Source organism: Pleurodeles waltl, chromosome 7, assembly GCF_031143425.1.
Source record: "Pleurodeles waltl isolate 20211129_DDA chromosome 7, aPleWal1.hap1.20221129, whole genome shotgun sequence".
Lineage (NCBI taxonomy): Eukaryota > Metazoa > Chordata > Amphibia > Caudata > Salamandridae > Pleurodeles > Pleurodeles waltl.
In genome coordinates this window covers 1212748419-1212763443 of record NC_090446.1, presented here as the reverse complement: position 1 = coordinate 1212763443, position 15025 = coordinate 1212748419, and the positions used below count along the sequence as shown (strand labels likewise).

The following is a 15025-nucleotide window of genomic DNA, read 5'->3' as shown; positions in this document are numbered from 1 at the left end:
ATTGCCCCTCCCTCTCCAACAGCCTACAACTGCCGAAAGTTAATAAACAAAGAAACATCAAGGGCAAGTTACCAGGTGGATGCCAAGTTGATGGGTGGCTGCAGGACCGACTGATGATGGTCAAGTGTTGAAAGGGTGTACCTGATGCTTAGTTTGCAGTGTCATAGTAGGTCAGGCCACAGTAAAAGGTTTCAACTAATACAGGTGTGGCCTAATAATCTGTGCCCCCAAACAAGTTTTGCTATAGTATCTTTCGCATTTTAAAGTAAAATCACCTATGGTACAACAAAAGCATGAGTGTGTGAAGACTTGGAGCACACTTTAGGAGGGACAACACATTTAGGTGCAATGTCAACTGGAATGTGTAAACACTTTTAGAAGCATGAATCACATTAACGGGCAAATCACCCTTGGTGCAACATCAACAGAGTGTGGAAATGCTTAAGTGATAAAAACATATTTAGGTGCAAATTTACACTAATATTCCAAAATAACACTTGGTATAAGGTAAGCAGTATAGTTTTGTCACATATAGAAGCGAAATCTCATTTATATGCAAATTCACATTGAGATTCAAAATCACCATGAATGTATAAAAATGTCATGGAACACATACCATACTCTTTGGAGTCAACATCATGTGTGGGTGCAAAATCATCAAATTTGGTACAAAGTCAGTAGGAGTGTAGTATCACACTAAGGTGAAACACCACTTAGTATAGAGAGAAAATGTGGTAGTGGTATGTCATGTTAGCTGGACAAGGTGTGCATCAGTTTGACCTCACTTTAGGTATCAGCCCATTAAGGTGGAAAATCACCCTTAGTGAAACATCCCTAGTGTGGAAAATGTTTAGCAGCAAAAATCTGATTTAGGTGTCAAAACCATTTTAGATGTGAAATCACTTTTAGGCCAAAATCAGCCTTAGATGAAAATCATCTTTAGTGCAAAGTAAACAGCACTGAAGTGTCACATTTAAGAGCAAAAACACATTTTGGTGCAAAAATCACATTGTGGTGAAAAATCACCATTGGTGCAATATAGCACTACTGCTACTAAACACTACTGAAGTACAATTCATAATTTGGTACAAACTCACATCTAGGGTCAAATAAAACTGTTGGTGCAGTAACAACAAAAGCGTGGGAACTATTTTAGAAGGACCTCTGTTGCAGGACAGGCCTGCATCACTTCACTCTTTATGCATAGCAGTGAGAACCACTCAAGCATGCAGACTAACACAGTTAATAGCTAACGCTGAGAATGAAATACTTCTCTGACCTGATCCAAACTACAAAATGGCAATAACACTTCCTTCAAACAATGACTGAAGGGGCTTGACCCAAACGGACCAATGGTTGAAGGGGATGTCCCACAATTCCCGATATTTTGTTTTCAACGTTGAGGGATGAATTCTGGAGAAGTTAAAGCTGGATGTAGCCAAACCTGAAAACAACTAATTAAGAAGCCCTTATCAGGCACACTTCTGCCGTGCAATAGATCGTATGTCAAGCGAGCTACCAATTTATCTCTCTACCGTTCTGTGTTTTCATAACAGTTACTCTTCCAGATCGGGTGGTGCCACTCGCAAACTTCAAGTAAAATTCTGAAATCGTCAAAAGCAAGTGAAAATGCTGTACTCACACTCTTGGGGTGCTGAATGGCAGCTTCACACTGCAGACGCACTCTCCCAGGCATCATCACGTCATCCTGTAATAAATAGCACACTGTTATGGAACATGAACAAGGTCACAGTCCTGATCTCAGACACACAAGACGATTTGTTGTTAGATTTTACTGTAAATTCACTGCACCTCCGGCTGAATGTCTCCCCTCACACCGTGTGGTGGCAAAAAATAGGATTTCCTGACCAATGGCAATTTAGTCATACATCAAATGCACGAGGAATAAATAACTAACCGATTCTGAAACAAATGCAATCCACTAAACAAAGGGATTGCCAAAATGAAGAATGAAATCATTTTAGAGTAGATTGCAAATGACTTAAAATTGCTAGCACGTTTAATATGGAAATTGTTATGTTCTAGCTACTGAACTTTGTTGGAAAAACAGTAGATAATTACATTTATTTCAGGTACAAATGTTTGTCAGCAAAGTATAAAAGATTGCCTATTGTAACACTGAAAGTCATGTGCTGCTGGACTCCTACTATCGTTATTAGAGAGCTGCATTCTCTCATACGCAACAGTCTGAGAGGCATGCCCCACTGATAGGCTTAAAACAGTGCTGGAAGCCAACTGGGCCAGGACCACAAAAGACTTCATTCATGTGTGGCAAAAGTTTTACTTAACTCAAAAATTCGTGCTGAAAGGCATTACGGTAGATAGTCAGACGTCCCCAGTAAAAACAGGACTGGTGGTGCATCAGGACAAAAGTAGATATCCGACTAGGGTACGACCTGCAAAGGAGCACCTAACGTCCCGAGAAACTTCACAGAGGGTCATATTGCCAGAAGGAGAGGCAAAGAAGAGTATCTTTACGTAGCGCACCAAAAACATATTGCATCTTTTTAAAATAAGGAGCGCTATGAACATGTATAGGAAGGCTAAAGTAGACCTTCTATAGGAACAGTTGACAGATATTTGTCTAAGTTCAAACGTGCTCCTTTAGTGGACACAGATATCCCCTAAATCTGCCTGTGTATGCTTTTTCTGAAGGCAAAACTCATTTATACATGTGTCTTGTGCAATATGGGGCATGGCTACAGTGGAGTGCCTAAGGGTAATACACAAAAGTAGATGCAGGGAGAAGAGTCAATGTTAAGTGTGAGCAGAGCAACCATGAGCTCAGCGAATCTGCCAGGTACTCAAGTTCTGCAAGGAATGAATGCAGGAGGAGCAATGCAAGATACAACTAAGTAACAGAAACTACTCAATTCTCAAGAGAAATAGGAAACTATGGAGAAGTGGCTCTTGACATCTGGGGCATAAACACACACAGGACTGCAAAACACACACTTCCAGGTCAGAGGCAGTGGAGTACTCACATTGGTTCTGGGGCCCTATAAATGGAGTCAGAATTAGAAATATGGCACCTGACAACTTTCAAATTGTTGTAGGGTTCCTGCTCTTGCTTATATTGTCTCCGGTTTTGTGCCTCTTACCCTTGTTGTTTTAGGTTCCCTTTCTTGGTTCGAATTTGCCTCTTCCTTCCCCCATTATAGAAACTCCAAAGACATCCTTATCTGTTACCTTCCCTATGAACATTCTGATATACTGGACCGCCCGGCATTGGTCTGCCAGCACACTAAGTGCCGGTGCCTGCGGGATCCAGTGATGTACCCTAGTGCCTGCAGGAGTTCAGCACTGTATTTAAGTAACTGGTATGTCACTTAATACACAGTTATGACATACGTCGTGGAAGTATATTGCCTGCATTCATGTTGCTGGATGGTGGAGATTCGGAAACTAATGTCAAGCAGGACGGAGACAGTGCTACCTTTAAAATGTCCTAGAAGACTTTGGTTCCTAAGGGGTTTCTGTTTAGTTCTTTCTCAGCACTGTCACCTGGTTGATGGTAGGGGTGAGGCCAGTGGCGGCCCCTCCGCTATAGCGGTGGAGCGGTGTCTCCCGCCAGCAGCAGCAGCTGCAAACACACAATAATAAACTATGTTTATTATCGTTTTTATTTTTCAGGGGTCAGGGCCACGTGTGATGACATGAACGGAGGCGGAGTGCACAGCACTCACCTCAGTAAGGATGTATGTTTGGCCGGCCATCTCGGGCCGCCCAAACACACATGCGCACTGGGCTCTCTCCAACCCAGCAGGCAGATGTCCAACTCTGCCTCGGAGTGACAAGCCAGGGCGCTCTGGCCAATACTAACGCTGCTTTCATGCTGCCAGCAGCGTTAGGATTGGCAGCAGGACAGGCTGGGAGCCTGTGCCTGCTGTGACAACAATCGAGGAGTGGTGCGGCAAAAGCGGTGGCAACTCAGGTACATTTTTTTATTTTTTATTTATTGTTTGTCAATTTTTGCTTGCCTCCCCCAGCCACGCCTCTCTCCTTTTGACCGTTGCGAACCGCGACTGGTAAGGGGTGGAACAGCAGTATCTTTTGTGCAAGCTGAGGAGGTTTCCAGGTCAGGGATGACTTTTTGCCTATCCCTGATTACTGCTTTGGAGAGGCTAAGGACAGTAGATGCAGAAATCTCAAACCTCACTGTTCCTATGTTGAGTGTGGTCCAGTTTAGAGATTGCCCCTGAGTTTTGATTCCTCACTACCATTTTGCATACTCGTCAAATGGTTAACACAAAGTGAGCCTTTGATGGTATTGGTCCCTCCCAAAAGGTGCATTTGTTCGCCCCAGATGAACAGCTGCACACAAGAAACACTCTGCAGATACCAAGAAAATTGTACATTCATACACTATAGAACAGCTTACTATAACTGGTATCTCCTGGAAGGCTTTGCAGAGTGCAAGACAAAGGGCGCAGACAACATGAGGTACTGTATCCAGAAAGCATGCCCCTGTTAATTGTCAGAACACCTCTGCAATCAAACATGATATTTGTTAGCATGTTTACAGAAAATATTTGTTCTTTGTAAAGTTGAACACTGACGATAATACACTGGCATGTATACATTTCTGGAAAAGGGTCTTTCTGTCTTTTCCGGTTACAGCACTACGCACAAATGTGCACTCAGGAACAAGTGTGTTTTTGTCTAATTAAGATACTGTTTATCAGTGTCATTTTTGCCATCTTCTTTAGGTCCGTTTCCCTGCTGATGGAAAATAATTACAAAGTTATGTAAAATAAATCTTTTTGATGTGAACAAATATACATCTGTGACAAATTAAGATTTTCTGATCTATGGGCATTAGGACACCAAACCCACTGAGTGTTTTGATATTGCTCCGAGCAGACAGCAGCCTTTCAATCATTAACACTTGAAAAGAGTACCACCCTAAACCAATTCTGGAGGATGCAACAGTGAACCCTTCACCCACGTCTAAAAAATATGTATTAAGTAGGGCCCAAACCATTCCACTTTGCTCCAGTTCCAAGTCTTTCATGGCATACTTGAAGAACTGCTGTGTGACCAGACAGCCAGTCTTTCAAATGAGAGGAGATGTTAACTGCAGTCCGCACTTTCTGCTAAAGGAGCAGGCAGACCTCTGGGCACAATGTCCAGAGTTCTGCCTGCTGAAAGAAGAAAGAATAGAGGGGGGCATGTGGGGCTATTTTACTTGCTGGGGGGGAGGTGGGAGAGTCATCTGCCGGTGACAGGAAAGAAATTTCCTGTAACCGGTAGCCTTTCTGCCAGGGTTTTCGTGGCAGTGCTATTGCCGCGGAAACCCTGGTGGAAAGCTGGCTCAAAATACCGCTAGGGGTCTTCATTGGACCGCTGGGTCGGAGAAGCTCATCTCCGGCCCGGCGGGTCCAACCGCACCGGTGGTCTAAGCGGGGATGTGGCGTGTTTGGCAGATGCCAACCCGCCTCACTCATAATGGGGCGGTCTTCACCACCAGCCCATCGGCGGCGAAACCACCACCATGGCCCTGGCGGTCATTAGACTGCCAGGGTCATAATGAGGGCCATAGAGAGGTCCTCATGGGCAAAAAACTGCAGAATTTGTATATTTGCTTCATCATTGGTCCATGGCTGGATCTGTGGGTCTTAGAATCTACAGGTGGATCCAGAAAAAAACTGGACAAAAAAAAAACCACCCACTGCATCCAAGATCAAGCTGTGCACGGCCGAAGGCGGTGCACAGCTTGGGTTTGGGTGCATGCAGGAGGGTTGGCAGCTGGGCCTGGCTATAGGCCAGGCCTGGCAGCCATGTGCCGCTCCGCACTGCCAAAGGCTGTGCGCAGTGTGCGACTGAGTGGTTATAGGGGTTGGCCACCAGGCCTGGCGAGGTGCGAGGTTGGGTCTAATAGGGGCTGGTCGCAGGGCAGGCCATACAGCCAACCCCCAATGTACATGGCCAAAGGCTGTGCACAGCCAGGCTTAGGTTTTTATAGGGGTTGGCTGCAGGTCAGGCCCTACAGCCAACTCTCGCGTGGGAATGGCTGGTTGTAGGGGTTGGCTGCAGGGCCTGGCCACGCAGAGAGGTGGTTGGATTAACATATAGTAATGAAAATTACTTTACATTTAAAAAAAAAAACATAAATTACATAGAAACTCCCTAAAAAAAACTATTCTAGTTATTAGGAAATAGAATTAAAATTTAAATAAATAGAAATTCACTTAAAAAACTAAAGGTAACAAGGGCGTGCAAAATGTGAGCCTAACTATAACATCCCTGCAACCTTTGTTTTAAGTGAATATGTACATAAACATATATATATTTTTTATTGTAATCTTGAACTTATTTTTTATCAAGGGAACAGCCTAAAACCATCCCTTTTTTACACATTCCCCCTAACCTCGCTTTACCACTGTCCACCCCTAAACTCTATAATTACTTTTACCACTACCCATCCCTAAACCTACCCACTCCTAAACCCTAAAATTACCCTTTCCACTACCCACCCCTAAACCTTACACTTACCATTACCATCCTTTACCATTATCCATTCCTAAGCCCTACATTAAAACCCTTTCCCATTACCCACCGCCTAAACCTTACAATCACCCTTACTACCCATTACCACTACCCACCACAAACCCTGAAACCATTCTTACTATCCTTTGCCACTACTCACCCCTAAAATTACCCATACCACACTTTACAACTTCCCACACCTAAACCCAAGGCAACTACTCACCCCCTAAACCCTAAGATTATCTTTACCACCCTATACCACTACCCAACCCTAAAGCCTAAAACTACCCTTCCCCACTACCCACCTCTAAACCCTAAAATTACCCTTACCACCCGATACGACTACCCAGTCCTAAACCCTAAAATTACTCTTTACCACTACTCATCACCGAACCCCAAAATAAACCTTACCACTCTGTATGACTACTCACCCTAAACCGTAAAATTACCCTTGCCTCCACCTACCACTAAACTCTAAAATTATCCTTACCACCCTTTACCACTACCCACCCCAATTCCATAAATCGCTCTTACCGCTTTTTATCATGACCTACTCCCAAAATGACCCTTACCACTACCAATCCTTAAACTACAAAATTACCCTTGCCAACCTTTAGCACTATCCACCCCTAAACCCTAAATTGAGCCTTACTACCCTTTACCACTATCCACCCCACCCTCAAAATGTAGCTTTTGGGGGTGGTGTGGTGTGTGTGTGTGTCCCATGCTGTGAGAACTGAATCAGTCCTCATAGTGTTGGTAAACACTGTCGGACCCAGACAAACACAATCCTCATGAGGACTGGTGCATTATGAGGACCTGTTCCCATAGTGTGTTTAGGTAGTTTTGAGCGAGTGCATCAAAAAACTAAAAGTGCAGTTATATTTGCCTCAGTCCACTTTATAAGCTTCCCTACTATCAAAGCGCATGTGGAGTTAGAATAGTAAATACACACTTCATTGCGGTCAATGGCAGATCCCCATAATTATAGGTATGTTATGTTGTAAGGCATTGCCTGGTAGTACCTGCATGCTAAAGACGGTTTCTCATTTATTATTACGTTAGGATGCCATTTTTTCTGGCACAGATTTGCAGCCCGACCATGTTATGTAGTCATAATTACAAGACTACAAGTTCAAAATAATGTTTTTGTTGGATTTATTGGTCCAAATAAAGAAAACTCTGTTAATCGCCATTGTTTTTTTATTTAAAGGGAGAGCTTTATTTTACAATTGTTTTGACAGCACTGTAGTGAGTGATTTGTCTACTGATATGTATTTCTTTTTCATTTTTGTTAATTGAACTATAGATAGATAGACAGATAGATAGATATATAGACAAACAGAAGATGTATTTATTTGAGACCTATTGAACACTGGCAGATGGAGACAAAATAGAAAAATGTTGGGAAATGTATAATTGATAATCTGCCACTGGAAACATGAACTGAATCCATGATGTGAGTTTGCCCAGTAAGGATTCAGAAATTATCCTGGAGGAAATTACGATAGTACACTATTGTCATCTGCAAGTACCACTAAGGGAACAGCCACATCACATACAAAGCTGATCATGTTTTATTAAAACAGAGAGTGACTGTTTTATGCTGGTCAAAATAAATACTAAATTGTCCTAAACACATATTTTGTGCATACCAAGAACATACAAGGGCTCGGAGCCCACCATTTCTTATCATTAGTTTCTTTACTGTCATTCTTATTTGGCTGCTTCTTAATAGATTATTTTTATCAGTCTTGTGTTTGTCCCTGCCATGAAGCACAGCCACTTTAGTCATGTTTTCTTCTTTTTTCTTTTTGTTTAAGCATGCCATAAAGTGTATGTGATTTCCCACTACTTCGTGTACTTTTATTCCCCCTCGCTCTCTCTGTCCATGTGCTTCTCTCTCACCACCCACATTTTTGTTGCTCTCTCACCCTTGTGCATCTGCCCTCCCACTCCACGTTGCTCTTTTTCACTGTGTGCTTCTGCCCCCACACTCTATCTTGTTCTCCTTCAGCCATGCTCTCCCCCACTTGTTGTTTCTCCCCACCCGCCATGTTACTTCATCACAGCCCACTCCTGAAACCAGCTCATCAATCGTTTATTCATTTTTTAAAAAGCGCTTTGAGTTTTAAGACAGTGCTTTCATGCTACTTTAAAAAAAATTACCGATCCATCTCAGATCGGTTAAAAAAAAAAAAAAAGACAAAACAGCGCCATTTGTGACCGCATGCATGTGTGTTGAATACATGCTTGTGCCTACAAAATGATGCAACAGTCACGTCAATAGGTCTTTTTTTCCCCTGGTGCACAGCCATCGTGATGCTGTTTAACATGGCTTAAAACATTAAAAAAGACAATAGGACTCATAGGTGAAACCTGTTGCCTTTGCCAATGCTTGTTTTAGGCATATATCCCTTTTTAGGTTTTGCCTGCACAGCACTTGCACTGTGATTGCGAAATTTCTTGTAAACCACATGTGCAACATGTGTAAAAAAATCATTAACAAACTGAAGTGCTAGCTGGCTCTGTCAATATTTTTTGCAGACATGTTGCACAGCTGTGCAGGCTGCTTTGCAAAATGGCTTAATGTAAAGAAAAACACAGCCTGTGACTCAATCAACGCTGTTCGCATCATAGTGCTTTTTTAATGTTTACTTTAAGCCATTTTACACAGCAGCCTATGCTGCTGTGCAACATTTCTAAATAAACATTGACAAAGCCAACAGATCTTGCATTGGGGAAACCGGTTGTCTTTGGCAATGCTTGTTTCCCTGCCCAGGACTTTCTCTTAGAATTATATAGAATCATTTAAATCCGGGTACATCTGTTCAGGGGAACTAACCTTCAAATCCACCGCATCCCTCTTTCCCCACGCGATGGGAACATTCCCAACAAGTAACAGCACTAAAAATGTGATGCACAAGCTTCAATTAGGACTAAAGTAGTGAATCACTAGCCTTTAGTATTGTTAGAAAGCAAAAATGATTAATAAAAATTGAGTAACCAAAACAAAATGATTAATATAGCTTTAGAGCCCGCCGTAATGGGCAATACTGGCCATTAAAGGCCCGCTCTAGCATTAAAGGTCCGAGCCGAAGGCAAGGGCCTTTAACATAGGAGCGTGACTTTAATTGCCGGTATAGCACAGCTACAAAGGGCTATAAAGCTATTAGAACATTCTGCCACTAGAGGGCAGAATGTTCTCATAAATAAAAGTCCTCACAGAGCCCGAGGGGATTAAAATCAGCTGTTACTGTGAACAAACAACATTCGAATGTTGACGCTATGGGATTTTACCAGCCAGTAAAAGCCCAGAGCACTCCATTGTCTCCAAATGGAGCTCCCAACATTCCAATGTTTCAGTATGTATTAAAAGGCCTAACTTAGAGAAACGTGTGTTAGAAAATAAAACGTGCATGTTTAAAATGTGGTCGACATGGTGTACGCCGCTTAGATTTCTATGTGAAATAATAAATGGCTGTGAAAATGTATTTCGATGAAATTATAATTGCATGTACTGACAAAAGATGATTAATATAAGTGTACTACAAAACTAATGGTTTGAAGTTATTATGAAATTGTTTTACTTTTTCATGTTTTATCATTAGTAAAGAGGCCTACCTTTCAGTATTTTTCCAGAAGCACAGTGTTGAAATGGTATGCTGACTTTACTGAAATGCTTTTGCAAACATTGTATATTAGACAACGTATTAAAAACTCACTGTGGAAAGCTACTGCTTTCTCAGTTCTGCTCACTGTACTTCCTTGTCATAGATATTTCAAGTTTCAACAATGAGCCTTAGTTTCTTGTAGGAAGTTATGTTAGCTAAATGTTGTGTTCTGTGTTGTTTTTTAACTATGTTATAATTCTATGGAACCTGCCATCGGGAGAGGAGTGTGAACATGAACCTATCTTGAAGAAGGACTGAAGAAAGACACAAATGGAAAAGGAATGAAGGCACATTGGCTGTTCACTATCACACCTCATAGTCTTGTCCAATAGAAGCCTAGCTAGTGATTTTAGGACTTTAATTTAGCAAAGTTTTAGGTGATGTAAGTCAGTTTCTGTTTAGCTTTCTGTCCAATCAGATTTCGTTCAGTTTCTGCCAGTTCGGTTCTGCTCTCATGCTTAGCTACTTATGATTTCTACAGTTCAGATACATTAGGCCCAACATTACTGAAATGTTGCCCCTTTCTATGTTCCTGATGCTGACCGCAGAAGACATCTATTCCTGTGCTCTACTGATGAAGACTCTGCAAGCTGCTGTTTCGTTTAGGAGAGGTATAACCAACGTGTATTTGTTTTTCCTTTGCAGGATTCTTTTTAGAAATCCAACCACATTTTTGTTAGTGCCATAGTTAGATGTGTTCTAAGTTCATTTTTGACTTATTTTAAATTTTTGCATATGGCAAAGCCCAGTCCCACACATGCTTTCTGAATCAGAGTTTGATAGCTAGGATGTCTGACCCAATATTTGATTTCAATGTTTATTAATTGATTGTGATTGATTCAACTGCACACCTAATGTAGTCTGTTGTTATTTATCAAATAATTCTGTTGTTATTCGGCATAATTCTGTTGTTATTCGGCATAATTCTTTTGGAGTGTTTAATGGTAATTGATCTTATAAGATTGAGATTCTTCAGACCTTTTGGACAGCCTGTGTTGTTTCGTTATTGCTATCGGTTGATTTTCTACATCATTTACATGACCTTAGCATTGTTAATATAAGGGCAATAAATGTTTAAACTTTATTAAATCGGTGAAGTGATTTATGACCACATAGGTCATGGTGTGTATACATTTCTGACTCCTTACTGAATATTGTTCTTGATTATGACTATTAATTCTTATTGTTAGATTTGATGGTCTTATTACTCCTGTACGAGTCAAAAGATTTGAGTCCACTTCTGAGGGTAGTAAATGTCACTGCCCTATTATGTGTCACCTTAGCCTAATATTAGGAGGTTGCATGCCCACAGTATTAAGGTGGCGAATCACTAGCCAGGCATAGTAGGAATGATGATGGCAGTTTTGTGATAATACCACATTTTGACTTTCAGGCGCAACAGAGCTATTGATGCAAAACTGTTGTTTTCACCAGGAGGGTAAACATACAACAGTCGTACTCTTTTCGCATTATAATGTTTTAACAGTACTGTTTGCTGCCATCAGTAGGTTTGAAATTTCTACACAAAAGATTTGCCCAACTGAGTTCTTTCAGTACGTGAAAAAATAATTATTATTATTATACTTATATGGCATACTCAATGGAGTAAATGTTCTTTAGTGGTGTCGTAGTTTGGACTCTTGCTCTGGGCAAGATTGCTGGTTTAAGGATGACAGTACTTATGTTTGTAGGGGACTATGCCTATCCTACAACAAGTTGCAACTGTAGTCCCAACCCTTCCGGCTCACTAGCAGTACCTCACCAACAATCCAAACAGTTAAAGGTGATTTGTGGCAGCCTTTACGCATGGACTCAGAAGTATGACATCTCAGGGAGTGTTGTGGTTAAACAGAGATTACCCCTTTCTCACAGATATATTATGTCGCAACCAAACACAGGCAATAACGAAGATGCAGTAATGTTTCAATAGTTTTTATTTGAAACGTGCAGCATCGATAGCAGCGATCCTATCTGGTCGGAATCCCTCTGATTATCTGTCTAAAGTCTGATGTATTTATACAGATCTACTTGGACCCTTGACGTGGGTTGTTTCAAAACAATAGATAACGCTGCATGCTTGGGACGTAATTTCGAATGTGGACACCTACAGTTTGTTTGTCTTTGTTGTATGAGTTGACGCCTTAGCCCAGTGACACTGATAACATAACCCTAAACAAAAGGGCCTAACTATAACAAAGGCAGACCATCTTAGAAGAATTAATTACATAAATGGTCTAAGACAGAGCAAGCTAAGTAGGTTAAAAGACACTAGGTGACGGGGCCTGAGTCTGCAAGCCAAAGGCTAAGCTAACTCCCGTTATCCCATTAAAACAAACTAGGATTCACTACAGTGGCTAAAAACAGGTTAGATTGTGGATCCTCCTAGAAGGTACATTTAAACACCTCAGAAGGACCACAGACCTAGTGCCTCCTAAGGTTTCCAAACATATGACATCTACTTTATAAGTAGGTCTTTGCAGTGAATGCATTAGTCCACTGAGTTATGATGTCAGATAAATACCCGTACCCCAAAGTCTGCATGTTCCACCATCTTCTATGAATGCACTAGAGACTAAGACAAAGCATGCCTTTCCCAATACCGGCAAATACCAACAATTAACCAGGACTTTAATTTCGGGATGCGACAGTATGAAAAATGCATGATTTGGCAAAAAAATGTATTAGTTTGAATTGATCTTGGAACTCATAATCCAAAATTGCTACCGTACGATTGTTTTTATTCTGGAACCAAGAGACGGTCTTTGGATGTGCTTTTTAATTTAAAAAAAAAAAAAATCCGATTCAAGAATGCAGCCGACACAAGAAGCACGTCCATCTGAAACAGTTAAAACTAGAGACCTCTTTTTGTTTAGTAACCTGAGTAAAAACTGAAGCATGCTTATGAGAGTGTGCTAAGTACCGAGCAAAATGAAAAAAACAAATAACCCAGTCTTACGGTCTAAAAACTGAAGCATGGTCATGAGTGTGTACTAAGTACCGAGCCAAGTGGAAAACACAAATAACCCAGTGTTACGGTCTATTGCCAAGGTAAGGCACCTCCTCGCAAGACACCGTTTCTCACGGCGTTGCCCTGACTGAGAAGCCAGCAGACGTAAGAGTTATACGGATGGAGTGGGTCCGTCTTTCTTCGGCTAATCTAAAGCCGCGCGCCTACATACACATGGTTGGCTAGGAAAAGCAGACCTCCTTTTAACAAAAAACAGTTTCTTTTTGGAAACGCGTTGCCTTTTGGCAATAACAGGTTCGAGTTTCGGCACGGACCGTTCAGACACAAGGAAATTACTGTAATCAGGGGAAGAAAGGGCGTTCTTTGACCTGCACTTTTTGGAGGGCCTCGAGCAGATGCATGGAAAAGTAAACCTTTACGTTAGTTTCTGGAAGGAGATGTGAACCAGCGATCTGTATTTCGCGGCCAGCTGCAGACAACATCTTTATAATGAGAGACGGGCAGGGTGACAGGGATATAAGTCTCCTCAGCACGAGGGCCGGTGACATCACAGGACAAAAACCTGCAGGGCGCGAGACTTGTCTAAAGCCCACACGGAACCGCAGCCCTGTTGTTAAAATGTTGCCCGGTTTTGGAATGTGTTGGCCGGCCGCTGCATAGAACATTTTTCTCAAAGAGATTAGTTTCTTTAATCTGAATGCTCAATGCTGTCTTTACGCGGAGCGACTGAGGGTAGGAAAGGACGGAGCTAAAGTTTGGCACTTGCACGTTCCCACCGTCCGCGCTTCGGTATTCAGTTACAGTGAAACTGAGTTGGATTAAACCAGTCTTTCCTCCAATTCCGACACTCGACAACTTGGTTTGAAAGCCGGTCACGAGGCACCAAGAACAAATATTTTTAAATAGACTGCTCTATATAGGTAGGGTCCAGCAGTAATAGGCATGAAGGCGGTTCTAGCCACAAAGAAGGAGTGCGCGAGGTGCTGAAATTCGGGATTGTTTGGGTTACTGGCAAGGCGGGAAATGAGTGGGAATCTAATTCCCTTTCTCTCCTGTCTGTCCTAACTGATGATAAACAGTTCCATGATATAGTGTGGCACAGAGGGAACATCAGATCTGGCCTTTATGTCGCGCACCACGTCAAGAACAACAAATAAGCCCTCTGTCTGATTTGGTACATGAAAAACAAAGAGTAAAATAGTTAGATCGATGCACGCTCTATAGAAATAGGTGTATCTTTCTATGGCTGTGTCTTGTAGTAGTGTATACTAATAAAAACATATATGTATCACATATTACAAACTGGATTACTTGGCACTTCAAACATGCGATTATTGCTTTACTCGAAGCAGAAATAATTTACTCTGGGAAACCGTACTTTGGCGTTGGGGCAGCAGCCAGGGGCGTAGCTTGGTCAGTAAGATTTGGTGGGGGTGACCCTCAGCTTTTCCCAACAATAAGGCTGGTGTATAATGTTATAATACACAATACAACAAGTAGGGTGCATCATGTGAGGGACCTAAAGGGCAGTGGAAATGCAGAGTGGTTGGAGTACTAACTGAGAGAAAATACATTTTGTAAAATAACTTTCAAAACAGCAAGAGAGGGAATGTGTTTGTGTTGCTTTTCTCTATGTATGTAAAATTTCCTAGTGAAATATGACGGATAACTTACCAAATCTGACGGAAAGCATCTGTACCCAACTATTTATCAGAAAATAAATTTATTGGGGGAGGGGGTTCAACACCCCAACACCCCACTCACCCGAAGCTACAACCCTGGCAGCAGCAGAAAGGGGCAGAGACAAGAAAGACTATTATGAGAAGTGGTGCCATGAGCATGACGGGAGGCGTCAATGGCAGTCCATGCATTG

General features: G+C 41.9%; 1 protein-coding gene across 1 annotated transcript in view; it reads right to left on the bottom strand.

Annotated features, from left to right (window-relative positions):
- Window positions 1–15025, bottom strand: part of B3GNTL1 (UDP-GlcNAc:betaGal beta-1,3-N-acetylglucosaminyltransferase like 1) — a 1877148-nt gene that overhangs the window by 1635280 nt on the left and 226843 nt on the right. Inside the window, exon 5 of the mRNA XM_069200350.1 lies at window positions 1643–1708. Coding sequence (XP_069056451.1) covers window positions 1643–1708 — 66 coding nt within the window. The remainder of the gene's footprint in view (window positions 1–1642; window positions 1709–15025) is intronic.